The sequence below is a fragment of the Carassius carassius genome, chromosome 27 (assembly GCF_963082965.1).
Source record: "Carassius carassius chromosome 27, fCarCar2.1, whole genome shotgun sequence".
Taxonomy (NCBI): domain Eukaryota; kingdom Metazoa; phylum Chordata; class Actinopteri; order Cypriniformes; family Cyprinidae; genus Carassius; species Carassius carassius.
The window spans coordinates 18,860,631-18,879,666 of NC_081781.1; the positions used below are offsets into that span (position 1 = coordinate 18,860,631).

The following is a 19,036-nucleotide window of genomic DNA, read 5'->3' on the forward strand; positions in this document are numbered from 1 at the left end:
ACTCATAGAACATCACATAGAGGGTTAAGAATGGGTCTTATGAATATATGTTGATACTTACTGGGTGAGAATACTTGCCACCCCTTATGATACATGAAATGTAATTATGAAAATTATATATTCCCAACCCCTTTTCTCTCTCTCTCTCTCTCTCTCTCTCTCTCTCTCTCTCTCTCTCTCTCTCTCTCTCTCTCTCTCTCTCTCTCATAGGCTACAAACGCTCACGCAAACTCTCTCTCTCTCTCTCTCTCTCTCTCTCTCTCTCTCTCTCTCAAACACACACACACCCTATTTGTGACGTTAGGTAAGGGTGTGGGAGAAACAATGAATAAGGAGTTAGTGTAAAGCTCTCCGGATCGATCTCGTTCTCATTATCGCGCATCACACAGCAGCGGGACGCACTTCTCACGCGGCGGGATCTATTCAACTCTCCATACGCAGCTGGTGACAGCAGCGGCTCTCAGGTGATCAGGAACTACCGTGTGCTCCTCCGGCCATGGCCCGGCGTATATCGCCTGCTGTCGCATTTCTCTTTTGTTTTGGACTTACGGTAAGTTTGTGTTTTTAAACATGTCAGTCAAAAGATATCCACGTAGCTTACTACATTTGAGTCTTTCTTCTGTAATAACAAAGTAGGCTATCGTTTTGTAAACCGAAACAATCATGTCGCACACAAAACTGAAACTGTTTACGTTCGTTTGTTTGGCAGCCGGGTCGGTTATACCACTGTCGATATGTATAGCAACCACATTTATTTATGTAAAGTTAGTGTAAAAAATGGCCTTGTTTTGTCTTTGTTAATCTATTCAACTTCTCTCTCTCTCTCTCTCTCTCTCTCTCTCTATCTATCTATCTATCTATCTGTATGTATGTCTGTCGAATTGTCTGTTGTTTACAATGTAACCTATGACTTATTTATAAGTTACTATACAAAATATAACATATACAGTAATATGATAGGCTATTATATTATTTGTTAATGATATTGTCAATCAGGAGATAAATATTAATAATAGACACACACAGACACACACACACACACATGTATATGTATATGTTATCATCGTAATTGTAGTATTTTGTTGGGAACTTCCACTATTTACCATGGTGTATTTTCGTAAAGGGCATTTCAGAGCAGTTTTGTGTAGAATAGACAGACTACAGCAGTCAAACTGGATCTGCAAGTGTGAGAAAGTATAGCCTAGCCTATCCTATTCAATTGCAGGTGTGTTGAAATCCCCACCCTCCGGCACCTCAACGATTTCACATTTCTCAGTAATAATTATTCAAATTCTAATGAAGATGAGTCACCTAGCAACAGTCGTTTAATATGGTTACTAAATGATGGTGAAATACCAGGAATAGTTTACGCGGGAGAATCTTAGTGAAGGAGAAATGTACTGCCTTTTTCAGTACGTGCTGGGTTGATGTGCCAAGAGCACCGCCATGGTTGTTTTGGCTTTCAGTTTTAATATTTTTGCTTACATTATACCCATACACGTCATACACAGAGTGTGTATGAGGAAGTGAATCGCACATTTAATCACAGTTTTTAACACCTACTATTTCCTGTTCACAAATGAAAAGATTCGACTTTTTTATACGACGAGTCTCCATGTGTCACTCTAAACACTAAAACAGAGTTTCTGTAGTTGCAATTCAGAAATGCACAGCCACATAAAGTAAAGAAGCCACTTTACTAAGACATATTTTAGGTTTTATTTCCTTTCTACGCTGTATGTGCATGTTTTATCTTATATGTGTGTGGTCCGATTAGGGTGATCTCGACTTTCGCTTTTGCCAAGTATTTCTTTAACTTATCTTTCTTAATTAGACATCTGCTAATTTAAAGTTTTTGACTCCTGTATAGGGATTTTTTTTCTTCGGTGGTTGCAAATCTTTTCAGGTTTATATTATTATATCACTTTCTGATCTCATTTAACATAAATTACAGCATTTGTTTAATTTTGTCCATGTACAGATGGGATGAGCTTAGTGTCAAATTATGTATGCGTGCAAGTTGCAGCCGCAGATTCGATCATTTATAATGACTCACCAGTGAATCATTTACAAATACACTTTTTTTTCTGCTGTGTGAGAAGGTTGGCAGGATAAGTCTTTCATCATAAATTGTTGATGTGCATTTCTGTTTTCCCACAGCATGTGTTTGAGGTCGAAGCCAGATTCCAGCGCTCTGTGGACCTCCACAGGCAGAAGAGAGAATGGATTGTCCCTCCCCAAATCTTAGAGGAGAATGTGGATTACACCAAGAGAGAGTTCATTGCAAAAGTGAGTGAGAGTTTTCCTGTGTCAAACACATTGATATGCAAACATCAATCTTAACGCACAATCAAAGTATAAAAACAACAAGGCATCAACCTTTTCACCAGGGTGTTAAAAAGGGAAAAATAAAATATAATGTAATTGCAATTTATAGTACAATTATAGGAATACTTAACCCAAAAGTAAACATTTACTGAAGATTTACTCACCCATAGGCCATCCGAGATGAGTTTGTTTCTTATCAGAACAGATTTGCAGGCAATTTAGCTTTAAGTCACTTGCTTCTAATAGATCTTTTGCAATGAATGGGTGCCGTCAGAATGAGAATCCAAACAGCTGATAAAAACATCAAAATTATTAAGTATTTTAAGTTGATTATTAAGTAATCAACATGACTCAAATTAATTGGAAGAATGAAAAAAAAAATTCAGTGTAAATATGCACAGATCAGAACAGTTCTAAACAAATATATTGGTTGATTTTGATCAGACAGGTTGGACTTTAGAGGATGGAAGTTATCAGGGTGGTAAAGGAAGCGGAATCAGTTGTAGTGATGAGATTTGAGTATCAAACACAAAACAGGAACTCAGGAACTAACCCACTGTCCGAGAGGAGAAGCAATGTTTCAAAGTAGAAATGCCTTAATGATGGATTTGTTTCTTACAAACATCAAACCTTTCACTTCACAATTCATTAACTGATGGACTGGAGTCGTGTGGGCTAGTTGTAGATTTTTGTGATGCTTTTATCAGCCGTTTGAACTCTCATTCTATGACGACACCCATTCACTACAAAGGATCCATTGGCATATTCACAGCAAGTTACATATTAAAATTTGTCCAAATCTCATCTTTGAAAGTACATTTTCTGCAAGTTTTCATTTTTGGGTGAGCTGTTCCTTAAAATTTATCTTACGCATAGAAATGACATAGAAATTCTGCGTAGACATTGCATGTAGAATATACACGAAAAATTAAAACTTTAGCATCTCAAACTTTGTATATAAAACAAAGTATATAAAAACTTTGTATATAAAACTGATGCAGTATCGTTATTGCAAAAGTAGTTCACATGTGTGAAATACAGTGCAACAATATCATCAACAAATGTAAGCATGTAAGATTTACAATGCCTCTTGCGTCCAGTCACTGTAGGCTGGATCGTTTTTTGTGTTAAATAAATGTGTTTCTGATTTATTTAGATTCGCTCAGATAAGGAAGACCTCAAACTGAAAAATGTGAGGTACTCACTGAAAGGCGTCGGTGCAGACCAGGCACCGTTCAATTTATTTGTGGTGAATCCTGAAAATGGATATGTCAGGATAACGGGGATCCTTGACCGAGAGTCTATCGCACAATACAATGTAAGTGAAATGGCTATGATGACGATGACGATGATGATGAAGGTGGTTTTAACACCTACACTTGATTATGATCTTGAATGTATTCCTCTGTAGCTTTCAGGCGTTGCTACGTTCACAGATGGCACGATTGCGGAAAATGACATTGGGCTGAGAATCAAAGTGAAGGATCAAAATGATTGTCCGCCTGTTTTCGGTCAGATGAATCCCGGGGCTGTAGACGAGCTCAGTAAAGCAGGTATGTGATCTGCAGTTATTACAGATATATATGTATAAAAAAAGGTTGACGAAGTTTGTACAATATACATAATGTTAATAATACTCAGGTTATTGGTTCAAACCAACACTTTTTGTTTTTGTTCTGGATCTTTTAATTAATTAATCTTAAATCTTTAATTAATTAATTTTAAATGTATTCATATACTAATTTTGATATACTATATACTTTTCTGTATCATAATTCATTTTTCTTTTATAAGGTAGGTTTGCTAATTATTTTATAAATAATAGTATATTATTTATTAAAATTTTATTATTATTTAACAATAATTTAATAAGAAATTAATTACGGTAACACATCAGCTGCCCTTTATATATTATGAATATTTGGTAATATAAGGTTAGCTGTAAAATGTGGTACTTCATATATACACTACAGTTCAAACAATTGGGGTCTGTAAGATTTAAAAATGTTTTTGAAAGAAGTTTCTTATGTACACCAACACATTTAAAAAAAAAAATAATTAGTATAAAAAGTAAAATTATAAAAATATGAATTTATTAAAATATTATTACAATAAATATTTTTTTATTAATGTTAAAAAATATTTTTGTGGAAATATATATATTTTTTTCAGGATTCTTTGATGAATAGAAAGTTCAAAAGAACAACATGTATTTGAAATATAAATATTTATTAAAACTGCAAATGTTTTTAATGTCACACTTGGTCAGTTTAATGCATAGCACATGTTTTAAAGTAGATTTTTCCTTTCATTTATCGTGGGTTCTCTTATTTGATACAGAAACTGAAGTAATGAAGATTAATTGCTTTGATAACGATGAGCCAGGAAACCCAAACTCTCAGATCAGGTATGAGATTGTTGAGCAGCAGCCAGCTGGAGACAAGATGTTCAGAGTAGACAGTGACGGCACAGTCCGTGTGGTCAATCCTAACCTGGATAGAGAGGTGAGAGGCCACCATCACTGTATCAAATGTGCTTCTGGTATCTAACATGCCACATGAAACACACACACACACAGCACTGGCTCTTATACACTGGCTCACATATAAGCTTCATTAATCTGTTATTGTTTCATTTTAAACGAGTAATGCAGGAACAGATAAAGACACAGTGACTGCTTTTGTTGAGCATAATGAGCAGTATGTAGACGATTCCACCTTTTTATTCACATGCCATCTCTCTCTTCAGACCATCGATCAGTATGTCCTGCTTGTCAAAGCATCTGACCTGAATGGAGCTCCAGGTGGCAATGCCGCCACAGGGACAGTCACCATCAAGATCAATGACGTCAACGATAATGTGCCTACACTGCAAGGCCCAGTAAGAAAATATCTTCACTATGTTTACATCCACACAGTTATGTTGTTATAGTGGTCCCTTAAATTTTTTGCAACCTTTTTTTCTTTCTCCATAGTTTGAGGCCAGTATTGAGGAAAATACAGAGAAAGTAGAGGTGATGAGACTCAAAGCAAGCGACCTGGATCTTGAGAACACAGACAACTGGAAGATTAAGTGCAATATTGCAACGGGCAATGAGGCTGGATACTTCAGCATTCACACGGACGAAAAGACCAATGAGGCAGTCATTATGCTTGACAAGGTGTGCAATGATATTTCTTTCATAATAATCGGAGTATGTTTTTTTTAATGATAGCAAAATGTCAGTATTCATACCAATATTGCTCATATTTCTCCATTCTCAATGCAAATTTTTACACCATAGGAAAACTTTCATTATTAAACTGTAATAACTCATTTATCATGTACTGTACATTGAAATAAATTTTCAATTAGGTAAACAGATAATTATTTTAAGTAATTATTCAAGTAAGCAGTCAATAATAAAAGAATAACATGGCTGTTTCTCTTTTTCTTTTCAGTATTATTGTTTGATTAACAAGTTTGTGAACTTTGTTAAATAGTTTATACTTAAAACTATAAGATGTGCATTTTTACCATCAAAAAACATGTTAGTCAGACATCACTCGGGTGATAAATTTAATGGGTTCTTGGTTATACTGATACAGAAGAAAGGCCAGTATTGTTACCTTCTTATAGTATCAACTTACTTTAATTTTGGTAAAAATGGTAAATTCTGGTAATTTTGACAGATACACAGATTATATATTTGCTTGAAAAATAATCTAATGTCTGTTTTCTCTTCAGGCTGTAAATTATGAGGATGTCAAAGACCTGAACCTTGGCATTATTGTAGAAAACGTTGCTAATTACCACTCCTCTGTGACTGGAGGAGGACAACCAACTAGTGTCATCTTCGGAGGCAGCGGAGGCGGCGGGGGCGGTGGGGGAGGTGGGGGTGGCGGTGGCAGCTCAGGAGGAGGCGGTTCAGGAAGTTCATGGTCAGCTTCAGGGGGTCAGATATACAATGTGAACGTCAAGGTGAAAAACCAGCCTGAAGGACCCAAGTTCATGCCCCAAACAAAAGCCATCCCCATCTCAGAAGGCAAGACTTTTAACAGCAATGAGGTCATCGCAAGATACCCCGCCACTGATACAGACACAGGAAAGGAAGCTACCAACGTAAAGTACGTTTACATAAAAATAATTCTGTCAACAGTTAAGAGGAAATGGCATAAAAATCTATGAGAAATGAGCTTGAGCTAACTATGTTCCAATTTCTTACAGGTATGTTAAAGGATCTGACCCAGATAACTGGCTGACCATCGATAAGACAACTGGAGCCATTAGATTGAACAAGGCTCCTGACCGCGAGTCCAAGTATCTAGTTAACGGCACATACTATGCCCGAATTTTCAGCATAACTCAAGGCAAGTTCAAGATCATTTACTCACCCTAAGGTGTTCCAAACAGTCACCAAGCAGTTGCTGATAACCACTGACTTCCATAGTCTCTTCTTTCGTCAATAGCTACAAGCAACTTGTTACCAACAATATAACTATAACTTAAATTGGATTTTATTTCAGCTAGTCGCCAAGGCAACATTTTTCATTTTTATTTAAAGTACTTAAATAACTTAAACTATTTCATACACTATTAAAAATAAATAAATAAATGAAAAAACATAAAACAATCACCAAGAAATCGGATTAAAAAAAAACATAGAATATAAAAATAAAACAAAATTCATCTTAATTTATTCAAATAACTTAAAGACCAATCATACTTCCAGTGTGCAACATAATGTAATGCAATGGATATTGCAGGTACGTAACGTTTCCTGAAGATGGCGCCATCTTCACACTGATCAGCAAAAATTGCCAATTAAAAACTTGGTTAATGTTTGGATGCTTAACTATCTGCAAGTTATGATGTAAAAATGATTTGATTTAATCCGTTTGTTTACATTGCATTTTATATAATGTTTTTTTCTTAAAAATTAGTTTTAGTACTTTTTAAAAACCTTTTAAGTGAAAGTAGACCGAAAGCTTTTATTTAGTTTACTTTTCGATACATTCGTTTGTATTATATATTACAGTATTATAAAATTTGTCTCACATAAATATTTGTGTTTTGAATGCTATATATATATATATATTATATATGTGTTTCCTTTTCTCTCCTAGACTTGCCTTCAAAGACGGCAACAGGCACCATTGCTATCCAAGTAGAGGATTTTAATGACCACTGCCCAACTTTGACGAGCAAAGTTAAGACACTCTGTACTGACAAGGATGCCGTGTTAGTCACTGCAGTGGATGAGGATGCACCGCCCAATGGAGCTCCATTCACCTTCAATGTTGTCCCAGAAGGATCTAATGGGAAATGGACAGTTGAGCATTTAAACGGTATGCCAGATGTTGCCAGGTTAATGTTTGACCCACAACAATACTTCACTGACATAACATTTAAAAAATGCATTGAAGTTAAATCTAATTTCAAATATTTTCATGAACACACTGGGCGGTGTTGGCCTACATGTTAAAAGCTATCTATTGTAAGAATTCAAAACTGTGAGGTATTAGTCAGAGATGTGTTGTTGTGGTTCCAAACCCAGAAGACCTTTGTTCATCTTCAGAACACAAATTAAGATACTTTCGATGAAATCCGAGAGCCTTCTGACCCTTCATAGACAACTACCAAGTTCAAGGCCCAGACAGGTAGTAAGAAGATAGTTAAAATGATCCATCTGACATCAGTGGTTTAACCTTAATTTTATGAAGCTACAAGAATACTTTTTGTGCAAAATGAAAACGAAAACAACCACTTTATTCAACAATTTATTTTCATCCATGTCAGTCTTCGTCGCACATACACAAAACTTACCAAAACACACACATCTGGTCCTGCTGACACACGAGCTGGCGTCCTGCCATTACTGACCTTGGGGTTGAGATCTTCTGTTTTTCTTCCAATCAGATACCACAGCCATCTTCAGAATACATGAAAAGCTGTGGCCAGGAGAATATGAGCTGATGGTAGACGTCAAGGACGAGCAGGGGTTGTCATGTCCAGAACCTCAGAAAATCCAGGTGGATGTTTGCACCTGTACCGACCAGGGAGCTTGTGCCCGAGCAGGACCAATGGGACAATCAGGAGCATTTAAGGGATCCAGGTTTGGACCAGCTGGAATCGGCCTGCTCTTCCTTGGACTCCTTTCATTATTACGTAAGTTTGTAAAATAGCTTAAAGTCTACTAGGTAAATCTGACTTTATGACATTTTCTAGATATTTAGTTAATTTCCTGCTTTCTATTTATAAAAAACTAAAGTATGCAGTTTCTGCAGAACTAAAGTCACTCAAAATAAAGCATATTAATAAAGCATATTTTCAAACAACCTTCGACCAGCAGGTGTAAAGATTGACAGTAAAGAGCTAATGTGTGCCAAAAGCTTGGGTTTATTTTACCTGTCGAGAAGAAAGCACCACCAGAGTTTACCTTTGTCTGTCTCTTCTAAATTTGTCATGCACCTCTGAAACCAAATATGAATTCCTTCTTCCATGTGACACATAGTCCTACTCTGGCTAAACGACAGTAGCCACACCCCAAACTCTCACTGCTCTTCATATTTTGATGGTGCCTGGGAGGTTAAATCTTAACACTTCTGTACAACAAGAAATAAACCCATGAATGGCAAACTTATAGTACGATAAACTGAGTTTAGACATTTTGACAGAATTTTTGTTTAACATTCTTCACCTTACTTTCTTTCGCCTTATTGTGTTTCCACACAACTATTATTATTCTGGAGAACACAAAGAAGATGTTATGATTGATAGTTATGGTGTGAAAATAATTGCTGTATTTCTCCTCTGTTACAGTCATCCCACTCCTGATGCTGCTGTGTCAGTGTGGAACTGCTGGGATGGCAGACGCTTTTGCAGAAATACCCTTTGACACTAAAGAGCATCTCATCTCTTACCATACCGAGGGCCAGGGAGAGGACAGGGTAAGATCTTGAACTTCTGATTGAACTGCAATATATGTTACCAGGAACAAAATCTGATTAAGATGTTATTTTTATCTCAAAGCGAAATGAATCAAACCCTTTTGTCTCTGATAGGATATTCCACCACTCGATGTTACTGATAATGTAAAGTTAGGTTATGCATCAAGAGATGTGGGTGGCATGCGTATTATCGGAGCTGGAGGAGCAGGAGGAGCAGGAGGAGCAAGCTTCATGGAATCCACTTCCACAATGGGTGTTCGTGGCTACAATGGCTACAATGGCTACAATGGCTACAATGAAATGGAAATGTCCTTCATGGACTCGATCAGAAGAAGTGAGACTCTTAGGAGTAGAGGAGGGGCTGGAGATTTTGATGGAATGGCCGTGAATGATTTGTTCCTGGGCGAATACTACTCACAGGTTAATAAAAAAATTTCTTTTTATCTACTGTTCTATCATTTCATCATTCTATCTATCGTTTCTTTGTTCAATCTATCACTCTATCATTATCATACTATTATTATATTGCTGTATTGTATTATTTATGTAGCTCACATGTGTATATATATATATATATATGTATTGCTCTATGTGTGTTACAGAAAAGCCGTGCAATGGAGGATGGATATGCTAAGAACGAGCCTATGGCGTATGACTATGAAGGGAAGGGCTCTCCTGTGGGCTCTGTGGGCTGCTGCAGCATCCTCGAAGATAACAATGACCTAGAGTTTCTCAATGACCTCGGGCCCAAGTTCACTACTCTCGCTGAAATATGTGGAGGTAAAAAGACAGAGGTCCCTGCTCCTCTTCCTCTTCCTCCCCCTCCCAAACCCACGGGGGGCCGTACCGAGGTGGTGTCTTCATCAACCAACGTTATAAATCCTGTGAATATTACCACTAACAGAGCTATATCTTCAAACGCATTGAATATAGCTTCCAACACAGCTACGACATCATCTACTCGTGTGGAGAACGTCATGGTCACAAACAGTCGGCCCACAGTGTTTACAAGTGTCCAACCGGCTCCAACGCTCCTGGTGCAACCGCAGCCAATGTACTACATGATGGAGCCGCAGCCCAGCACGGTACTGCTCGCTGAAAGCCCTGCTGTGGGACAGAACATGTACATGCTGAACAGCGGCCCGGTAGCCGAGGGGGTTGTAGTCCAGGGCGCCAACATAGCTACGAATACCCTGACCCGTGGCGAGAGAATGGTGCTTGTGGACAGGGGGGCACCTGCTCAGGCTGGGATGCTTCACACAGGTTATATGTCCGGGTCACAAATGTTCCTGGCGAATGGGGGAGCCACGAGCGGTCAAGTCCTTCAGGGGACGCTTCCGAGAGGGTTTGCTGGATCTCAGGGCATGCTAGTTGTGGAAGGACAAGAGGGTCAGGTGATTCCGGGGTCCCTCAAAAAAGGTGTTTCCACTCAGGGTGGATCTCAAAATGTCCTTTATATGGACAGCGAAGGGGGATCAGGTGTGGGGGTTCAAAGGGGGATGATGTCCACAGGGTCGTTCAGTAGCATCGGATTAGGTGGGTCATCTGTCCAGATTAACCAAAGCCCACCGTCACGTAAAATCGTTGTCCAGGAGAGAAAGGTTGTGACAACACAAAGTGTCAAGTAATAATATAACACTCATTCAGCACATGTCTTCAGAGCTCATGCCTGCAAATCATTAGAGTTTCATGTTGTTACCATGTTAGGTCACATAGAATATGCAAATAATGCTTGAAAAACTGTTTTTTAATAGACTTCTTTGAGGTTTACTTCTCTGTATGTGTAGTGCATTATACTTGATTTTCTTTTCCTTTCATTTATCCCCATGCCTATAAATTATATGTTACTGTACGTGTGTATTCAGTGTGTCCTCTGTAAAGTCTGTTGTTTGCGGAAAATATGCACAAGTTGTCCTGAGGCCATTCCTGTTCAGTTTATCCAAATCAGCAGAATGCTAAGTGCAGATATATGAGAACATAAACACAGCCAGAAATCAGCTGAGTCGATTCAAAAGACTATAGAAGGACAGATGTTTTTATTTTATTTTTTTGTTTGTTTTAGAAAAGTATAGTGCTGTAAAAGACAATTCATGAATCAGTTGTGGCAATGTATATTTCGGGTAGCTGTTTATAAAAAGGATCAGTGTGTTATATTAACCAGCACTGGTAGGGTTTGTACTTTTACACTACCTTTCATTCCTCTTCTTAGTTACTGTTTGTAATCCAGAATGAAGTCTGATTAGTAAGTCTGTGTTTAGAAGCTTGTGGTTTCTCTTTGCAGTGTGGTTAAATAAAAACCCACATTCCAAGCAATAATGATCATATGTATGAAATGAATGTAACAATGTCTTATTTTTTCTCTCAAAATGCTTTTGTATTAAGAATACAGTAGCTAAAGCACATTTCTTTTGTTTAGTCGTTGGAATTTAATGCTAAATACAAAAAAAAATTACATTGGTGCTGGTTTTTTCTTTCTATTTACAGCTCTGGTTTGGTACAAAAAATATTTTCTTTTCTTTTTTCTTTTTCTTTTTTTTTTGAAGGGTTGGCTAGTGGTTTCCAACTTTCCCAGAAACCGACTCATTAGCTACATGCTGGGAAAGTGTGTTACTACTTTTCACAGAAAAACTTTTTTCAGGGGTAAATATTGTAAAGCAGCGTAAAACTGTTTAGAACTTCTTTTTTAATGCTGATTTTATAAATGTTTCATATGTTTCACTGTAGAACAGAATTCCAAAAGACAATAAAAAGTCTTTTAAATGTCATCCGTTGTGTAAAACTGTGTCTTTGGGCAAGTGTCAACAAAAACTGGAATCTGTAAACTAGTAATTCAAGGGAGGCCAGCCATTCCTCCAGCAATTTCACAAGCTCAGTTTCAGACAATAAAATTGACAAGAACAACCCATGGCTGGGTTACTTTTTCAAAACAGTAGCACCAGTTACTTTGTTTCCCATGTCTTGACTGACCGCTCTCATGTTGCCATGTTGAGAGAAATCGAGAGTAAGTTCAGTGGCGGTGTGTGCGCTGTGTGAACATGACATTACTGCAGTTCTAGACTAAATATGAACATGTATTTACTCATCTGCACATAAATAGATTCAGTATTCCTCAAAATGCAAACTCAGAATATTAAACAAACCTGCAATAATTAAATTTGTTAAATAGACAAACATTATTATGGATTTTATCCCATTTTATCAACCAATGTATTTGCTGCAGACCTTTGATGATCCAATTTAACCATACTAATAAGCATAAATGACACATTTGTGTTTCAATTTTGTTATTGCTAAAGAGTGTTGAACTTTCTTCTCATTCTACATTTGTAAAAGAAGAACTATATTTTTATATTAAAAACAAACAAGCAAGCCCTGCCCAAATTTGAAATGTAACTCAAAAGTAACATAACATTACTCTCCATAAAAATTTAATTAGTTACATTTTTAGGGAGTAACACAGTATTGTAATGTATTACTTTTAAAAGTAACTTTTCCCATCACTCATAATAATACTAGTAGTTAAAAATAATATAGACATACTGAAATGTGGGACACTGCTTATGACTTGCAGGGCGCTGAATCAAGCTAACAATATGTGAGATTGTCTGCATTTTGGTCACTGTAATTGTCCCCAAACATTAGTATTCCACTTGAATATCCGATCCGATAGGAACTGCCACTCAAAAGAACTCAAATGACTTCTTATCAGATAATAAATCTTATCAGATAATTTCACTGTAAGTAATCCTTATCAATCAAGTACACTTTCTGCCATGCTTCATTTTTATCGTTGGGAAAATAGATATTTTAATGTGATAATATCCTGGGTTGAAGTCATTTCCGCAATGAAAAAAAAAAGAAAAGAAAAAAAAAAGAATAATAATTTAAAAGTTAGTTAAGATTTTTAGAGATAAAACGTCATGGAACCGTCTTCAGGGAACGGAGACGTCATGTCAGTAATGGGATCTCTCTTAGAGAGACCAATCCACTTTGAGTGTAAACTAAACTAGCCAACGCGCATTGCCATGCGATGACTGCATCCAGCTGCAATAATAATGCAAAAATATATTCTTAATTTTCACAGTATACTGTATAGACTTGCTTACTGTATTATATTTTAGAAATGGACAATGGAGATTTTAAAAGGTCCCTTTATGGATGGCCTTCATAAATTCAGTGAACGGGATTTTTTTATTTATTTTTTTAATGGCTTTGATGAGTCAATAAATGTTAAATAAAATCTAATACATTCAAGTGTCAGGTAACTTCATAAGAAACTACTTTGTGTGTTTGAACCTATTAGTTATAAAAGCTGTTCAAATCAAAGACAGACATCTGCTAAAGAAAACGTGTCATTTCTTTAATGACATCCAAAGACTTTTACCTTGGAAAAAGAAAGTATCTAAGGTTTCTTCTTCAGAACTCAACGACATAAATGTGATGCATTCCTCGCATTAGTTTAACAAAATCTAATTTGATCAGGTTTTTCAGATGGTTTCTTGGCAAACCTTCCCCTTTAGCTGTTATGGGTTGGATGTTAACAAGAGGAATTCTTTAGAACTGTACTATTAATAACTCATGTATATAACTCAACTTTCAAAACACCCAAACATTTCTAAAGAACAATTACTTAGTAATGTGTTGCTTGTTCAGTAACTCATAGTAAATTATATATATATATATATATATATATATATATATATATATATATATATGTATATATGTATATATATTTTTTTTCAAGTTTAATCATTCAGTAATTAATTTAGTAATGATTAATAAATGTAAAAAGTTTATTTATTTATTAAATTTCTTTGTGCTGTCTTTCATGCAGAAACATGATCTTAGGTAATACAGTATGTCATTCCCCAACTCACACACATAAATGCAGCTTTGAAGAAGCACGTGATGAGGCTTTTTTTTTTTCTGGGTGGACCAAAAGATGCGGGTCTTATATTTTGTGGTGCCAAAAACACTGTCAGTTTGATAAACTCTGCCACTGATAACTCTCTCACTCACAGATTTTTGTCATCTCTTTTAGAAGATGTTTCCACAAACTTCGCTGGCTCTGAACTTGTTGTTGTTTCTCGCTGTGCAGGTGAGTAGACAGATATGTGGATGTAGCACATAAATGCTGTATCAGAAATCGGGCTGATAGAGTATATTGTGGAAAGTTGTCAGGCAACGAGTACAATTAGGCTCCATTTGTTAAAATTAGTTAACGTGAACTAACAATAAAACTAACAATGAAAAACTACTTCTAAAACTTTTATCAATCTTAGTTCTTGTTATTTCAACATATACTAATACATTATAAAAATCTTGATCATTTTCTTAATAATAATAATTAATAATTGTATCGTTATCCCTCATAAAACAATCATTTTTTGGGGGATTCCAAAGAATTGTTGATTTATAATAGTAATTTATAAGTCATACCGTCATATTTTTCAGCTAAACTATATTGTATCTGATCAGCAACTTCTCATCAATGAGTGTAGTATTTTTTATTTTTTTTATGTTACCATGATATTCCCATGTCTTTACTGCTTTTACATTCCCCATCTTATATAAGATGCCTTTTTATATGGTTGTGTCTTAAAAATAAAAATCAATCAATATTATATTATATTATATTATATTATATTATATTATATTATATTATATTATATTATATTATATTATATTATATTATATTATATTATATTATATTATATTATATTATATTATATTATATTATATTACTTGCAAACACTTGTTTCCTTACTAAAAAAAAACTATGCAAATAGTATAATTCATGGCTCTCTTCATGTTCAAAATGGACCTAAATGTGTTATGTTTTAACTAATTTAACTAATGGGAGCTTATTTTAAAGTGTTTCCAATTATATTATATTTTAAGTCAATTAATGTGAAATATTAAGTTAATACTTCAAAGGTTGTTCTATTACTATAATATAATGACGTACATCATGTACAGGAACCGAAGTTATTGTAACATCACAGTTTTATGATGATGATGATGATGATGTTTTTTTTCTTCGTTTTTTATGATTAAACCTATACGCCAATGAAGTAACAAAAAAATAATTCAAGCACAACTGTAAGTTGTAATATCTCTCTGTGCATGTCAACAAAACTAATGTTAACAGATACAACTTTCAATCTTGTAAAAATGCTTTTGTAAATGTTGAGATAAACCCTCATGTTGTATTCTAATCATTTGGATCCAGAGCATATTTACTATTTCCAGAAAATGCTACATAATCCTATTGCATTTGACTAACTAAATTTCTAGTTAAATTATTACCAAATACTGGATTCAGTCTTTTTTACTTACTTTTATTATGTATTTATTTTTACACTCATTCAACTTTAAATGAGTGCATCTGAACTACAAACAACATTTTTTTTAACTAAAATTCTATCTGCCATGTGCCTTGTGCTGCTTTATTTATCTTTATTTTTAATTTCGTTACATGTCTTTTTTTTACATTCCCTTATTCTATAGTTGTATCTTATATTTTATATTTGATCTAGATTTTTAGGCTCTACTGTTAATGTTATCTGTATGCACCGGGGGTCTGAGAGTAACGCACCTTGATTCTCTGTATGTATGTACTGTACATGTGGAAGAATTGACAATAAAGCAGACTTGACTTGAAATCTTCTTAATAGTAATACAGAGTAGCCTAGCAGATAATGAGTTATTTAAATGGAGAATTGTTTAATTAAGTGCAACCACGTTACATGTAGTATATATATATATATATATATATATATATATATATATATATATATATATATATATATAATATTATATTATATAACCCTTTTTTAAATATTAGAATATTTTGTACAAAAGTCTTTTTAAAAGGTACCTTTTTTGTACCTCTCTGAGAGTGTACGGCCCTGTAAATTTTAAGTATTTTTGTCTTAACTGGTAACAAGTCAATCAATATGGTCTATGACCTTTATATATATACTGTATATATGTATAAAAAGTTGGACAAACTTGACTCATGTGTGAACATGGGCAACAATCAGTTCATGCCAAACAGATGCTACTGAACTGTAACTGTTTCAGGTTTCAGTGAAGCATCTTGTCAAACAGAGTCACATAATTAAAATAATTTTGTTAGCAACGCAAAAGATTGTGGGTTTCGATTCCCAGGAAACACACATTTGAACACCGATTTAAAAAAAAGGGTGTAGACCAAATGCACTGTAAGTTGATTTGGATAAAAGTGGTTGCTAAAAGCGAGCAAATAGCTGACTTTTAAATATTTAAATAGGCTATAATTCAAGGTATAAAAAATATATGCAAGGATTCTTTTGGCTAGACTCCATAATTGAGTAAAATGTTTTAAAATTAGCTTATCATTTTGGTACTTTTTACTTCCTGTCACACTACGCTTTCAGAAGGAACACAGAGCCGAGTACAATCGAAGTAGTCTTTATTAATCCAACACAGGAGTAACTCCAACAGGGAGAACAGGAGGAAACCACAAATATGAAACTGGTAGACCCGACTAACAAGAACTGAAAGGACTAGGGTTTTTAAAGACAGGATAATGAGGAACAGAGAGCGGTGGGGAATCAACTAATAATCAGACTAAACAAGGACAGGAAACAGACCAAATAAGGCAAAACAGGAACTGAAACACATGACAAAACAGGTCCAATCCTGACACTTCCCTGAAAAATAGTTGTTCTATCTGATACATTCGGTTACATTCAGAATATGATGAGGTTTCACTATGTTGCTCTAACATAAGAACAGCCTTCTGGTCATTGGCATGCGATTCTCTCAAATTTCTATTTTCATATTAAGCTCAAAAATGCAAAATACAATAAAAAAGGCAGCATTCAGATAATTTGGGTATTAAATATTTGTGTCTTACATTTGAATGCACAAAGTTATCAAAATATGTACCACTTATCATTGTTAAAAACATAGCAAAACCTAACCACCAGGCCATAAATAATACAAATGTGCATTCAATTAAATTTTGTATTATTATTTATTATTATTCAAATTTTTTAACAGATATTGAGCACTGGAGACTGCTGGACGGGTTCAAAGAAGCAGCGTCAGAAGAGGGAATGGGTCGTTCCTCCCATACGGTTTAAAGAAAATGTAGACTACAGTCATCTGCCCTATGTTGGCAAGGTAATAGATAACACCATATGATATAGCAATTCTCTCTGCTTACTGCATGTACAGCACTTTACAATCTAGTACAATCTTCAATTATAACATTAAGTTTTTCAGTATTTCTGATTTATTCACACAATAAATCAGTTTTTCTATTAAAAGACATGCTGTCAGCGCTTTCCACAACAGAGTTCAAACTATTACTACTAGAATATAGATAAGAGGACTACAGGGTTGAAAATGTATCTAAATTATGGTATCACACTTAGGTTTAGGATCAAATGTAATTTATTATACATAAATTAATGAAAATATTAGTATTTGTTTGATCTTTTTCATACAGTAAGATGAGTTAAAGCAAAAGGAAGGTATTAACACAAAACATAACTTAGTTCAGTAATCAGGCACAGTTCAGAATCATTATTTTCAGTGTCTTTAAAAAATGTGTAGTTATAAAAACTATGTGGTAACAGGACTGTGCAGAGATAAATATCATCATTTTGGTCATTAAAATCAGTTAATGCTTAGTAATATGAACTGAATGTCATTTTAACACATCAGTTAGACTCTTGAATGATATTAATTATTTATGATACTAATTTTTGTATTATTATCAACTTGTACACTCCTCTTTAGATGACAGCAGTCTAATCATGCAATGTGTCATTTCTCAGATCCGATCAGACAATGATGAGACCATGAAGCTACACTACACTCTAAGGGGACCAGGGGCCGACCAGCCACCTGTTGGTTACTTTGTAGTAGACACATACAAAGGACTGGTTCACATTACACGGCCCCTGGATCGTGAGGAGAGACAATACTACACTGTGAGGATTACAAACATATAGATTTAAGAGACAAAGTATAGATCATTTGTTATACCGTAGACTTTCACAAAGGCTATACGTCTATATTTTAAGATTCTGAGAAAAAGTTGAATAAAAAAAAGTTTTTGCTGCCTATAGATTTTAAATTTAGTCCACTTGAAATTTACTAATTGACAACTTGGACAATTGAGTTGACTACAGTTAATTATACCATATCAATACATTTCTAATAAACTGTTTACTATCCACAAACTCCAGACAGATTTTTTTCTAGTTAATACAAACATCATTTCCTACAGTATATTTATAAGCATTTTTTTTGTTTTGTAGCTTATTGGCACTGCATGGTATTCTAACAAAACCATAGCTGAAGATAATATTAAAATCAACGTTGTTGTGGAGGACCAGAATGATAACCCACCAGTTTTCATCAAGCCAGACCGAAGCAGCATTTATGAGGGGAGCCCAGTTGGTGAGCCAGGCGTTTCTGCATTTCTATTGTCAAAAACTGTTTGATTTTCTGAAATTAGGAATGACCAATCATTCACCTCAAAGATCTTGTGCGAAAGATTTGTTTTTGTAATAGCTCTCTTTTCTAGCTACCTTTGTAACACAAGTTGTGGCCAAAGATGCAGATGAGCCGAACACTCCTCACACTGAGATAGCGTACAGCTTGATCCAGCAAGAGCCAAATGATGGCACGCTTTTCTTTGCTGTTCACAAAAACAATGGAACAATCTATGTGAACAGCTCAACACTTGACAGAGAGTAACTAGTATTTGTTACTACTTA

General features: G+C 35.1%; 2 protein-coding genes across 2 annotated transcripts; both read left to right on the forward strand.

Annotated features, from left to right (window-relative positions):
- The first annotated feature begins 288 nt into the window (after positions 1-288).
- LOC132106963 (desmoglein-2.1-like) lies at positions 289-12,022 on the forward strand. Its single transcript, XM_059513083.1, has 14 exons — positions 289-550; positions 2,161-2,289; positions 3,485-3,646; positions 3,740-3,881; positions 4,669-4,832; positions 5,077-5,208; positions 5,303-5,488; positions 6,055-6,434; positions 6,535-6,677; positions 7,434-7,655; positions 8,227-8,475; positions 9,130-9,257; positions 9,372-9,677; positions 9,860-12,022. Exons 1-14 carry the CDS (start codon positions 497-499, stop codon positions 10,883-10,885), a joined length of 3,423 nt encoding a protein of 1,140 aa, XP_059369066.1. The 5' UTR covers positions 289-496; the 3' UTR covers positions 10,886-12,022.
- Positions 12,023-14,096: 2,074 nt separating this feature from the next.
- Positions 14,097-19,016, forward strand: LOC132107429 (desmoglein-2-like protein). The gene is made up of 5 exons (XM_059513637.1): positions 14,097-14,355; positions 17,307-17,429; positions 18,089-18,244; positions 18,575-18,716; positions 18,844-19,016. The coding sequence occupies exons 1-5, from the start codon at positions 14,302-14,304 to the stop codon at positions 19,014-19,016; spliced, it is 648 nt and encodes a 215-aa protein (XP_059369620.1). The 5' UTR covers positions 14,097-14,301.
- Positions 19,017-19,036: the final 20 nt, after the last annotated feature.

What these genes read in the sequence shown, in the direction of transcription:
- LOC132106963 (XM_059513083.1), top strand. Translation starts at nt 497, where the DNA reads ATGGCCCGGCGTATATCGCCTGCTGTCGCATTTCTCTTTTGTTTTGGA. An exon ending in TGCCTACACTGCAAGGCCCA is followed by an intron (nt 5,209 to 5,302) that starts GTAAGAAAATAT and finishes CTTTCTCCATAG; the next exon opens with TTTGAGGCCAGTATTGAGGA. An exon ending in AGGGCCAGGGAGAGGACAGG is followed by an intron (nt 9,258 to 9,371) that starts GTAAGATCTTGA and finishes TGTCTCTGATAG; the next exon opens with GATATTCCACCACTCGATGT.
- LOC132107429 (XM_059513637.1), top strand. Translation starts at nt 14,302, where the DNA reads ATGTTTCCACAAACTTCGCTGGCTCTGAACTTGTTGTTGTTTCTCGCT. An exon ending in ATCTGCCCTATGTTGGCAAG is followed by an intron (nt 17,430 to 18,088) that starts GTAATAGATAAC and finishes GTCATTTCTCAG; the next exon opens with ATCCGATCAGACAATGATGA. An exon ending in TTATGAGGGGAGCCCAGTTG is followed by an intron (nt 18,717 to 18,843) that starts GTGAGCCAGGCG and finishes TCTCTTTTCTAG; the next exon opens with CTACCTTTGTAACACAAGTT.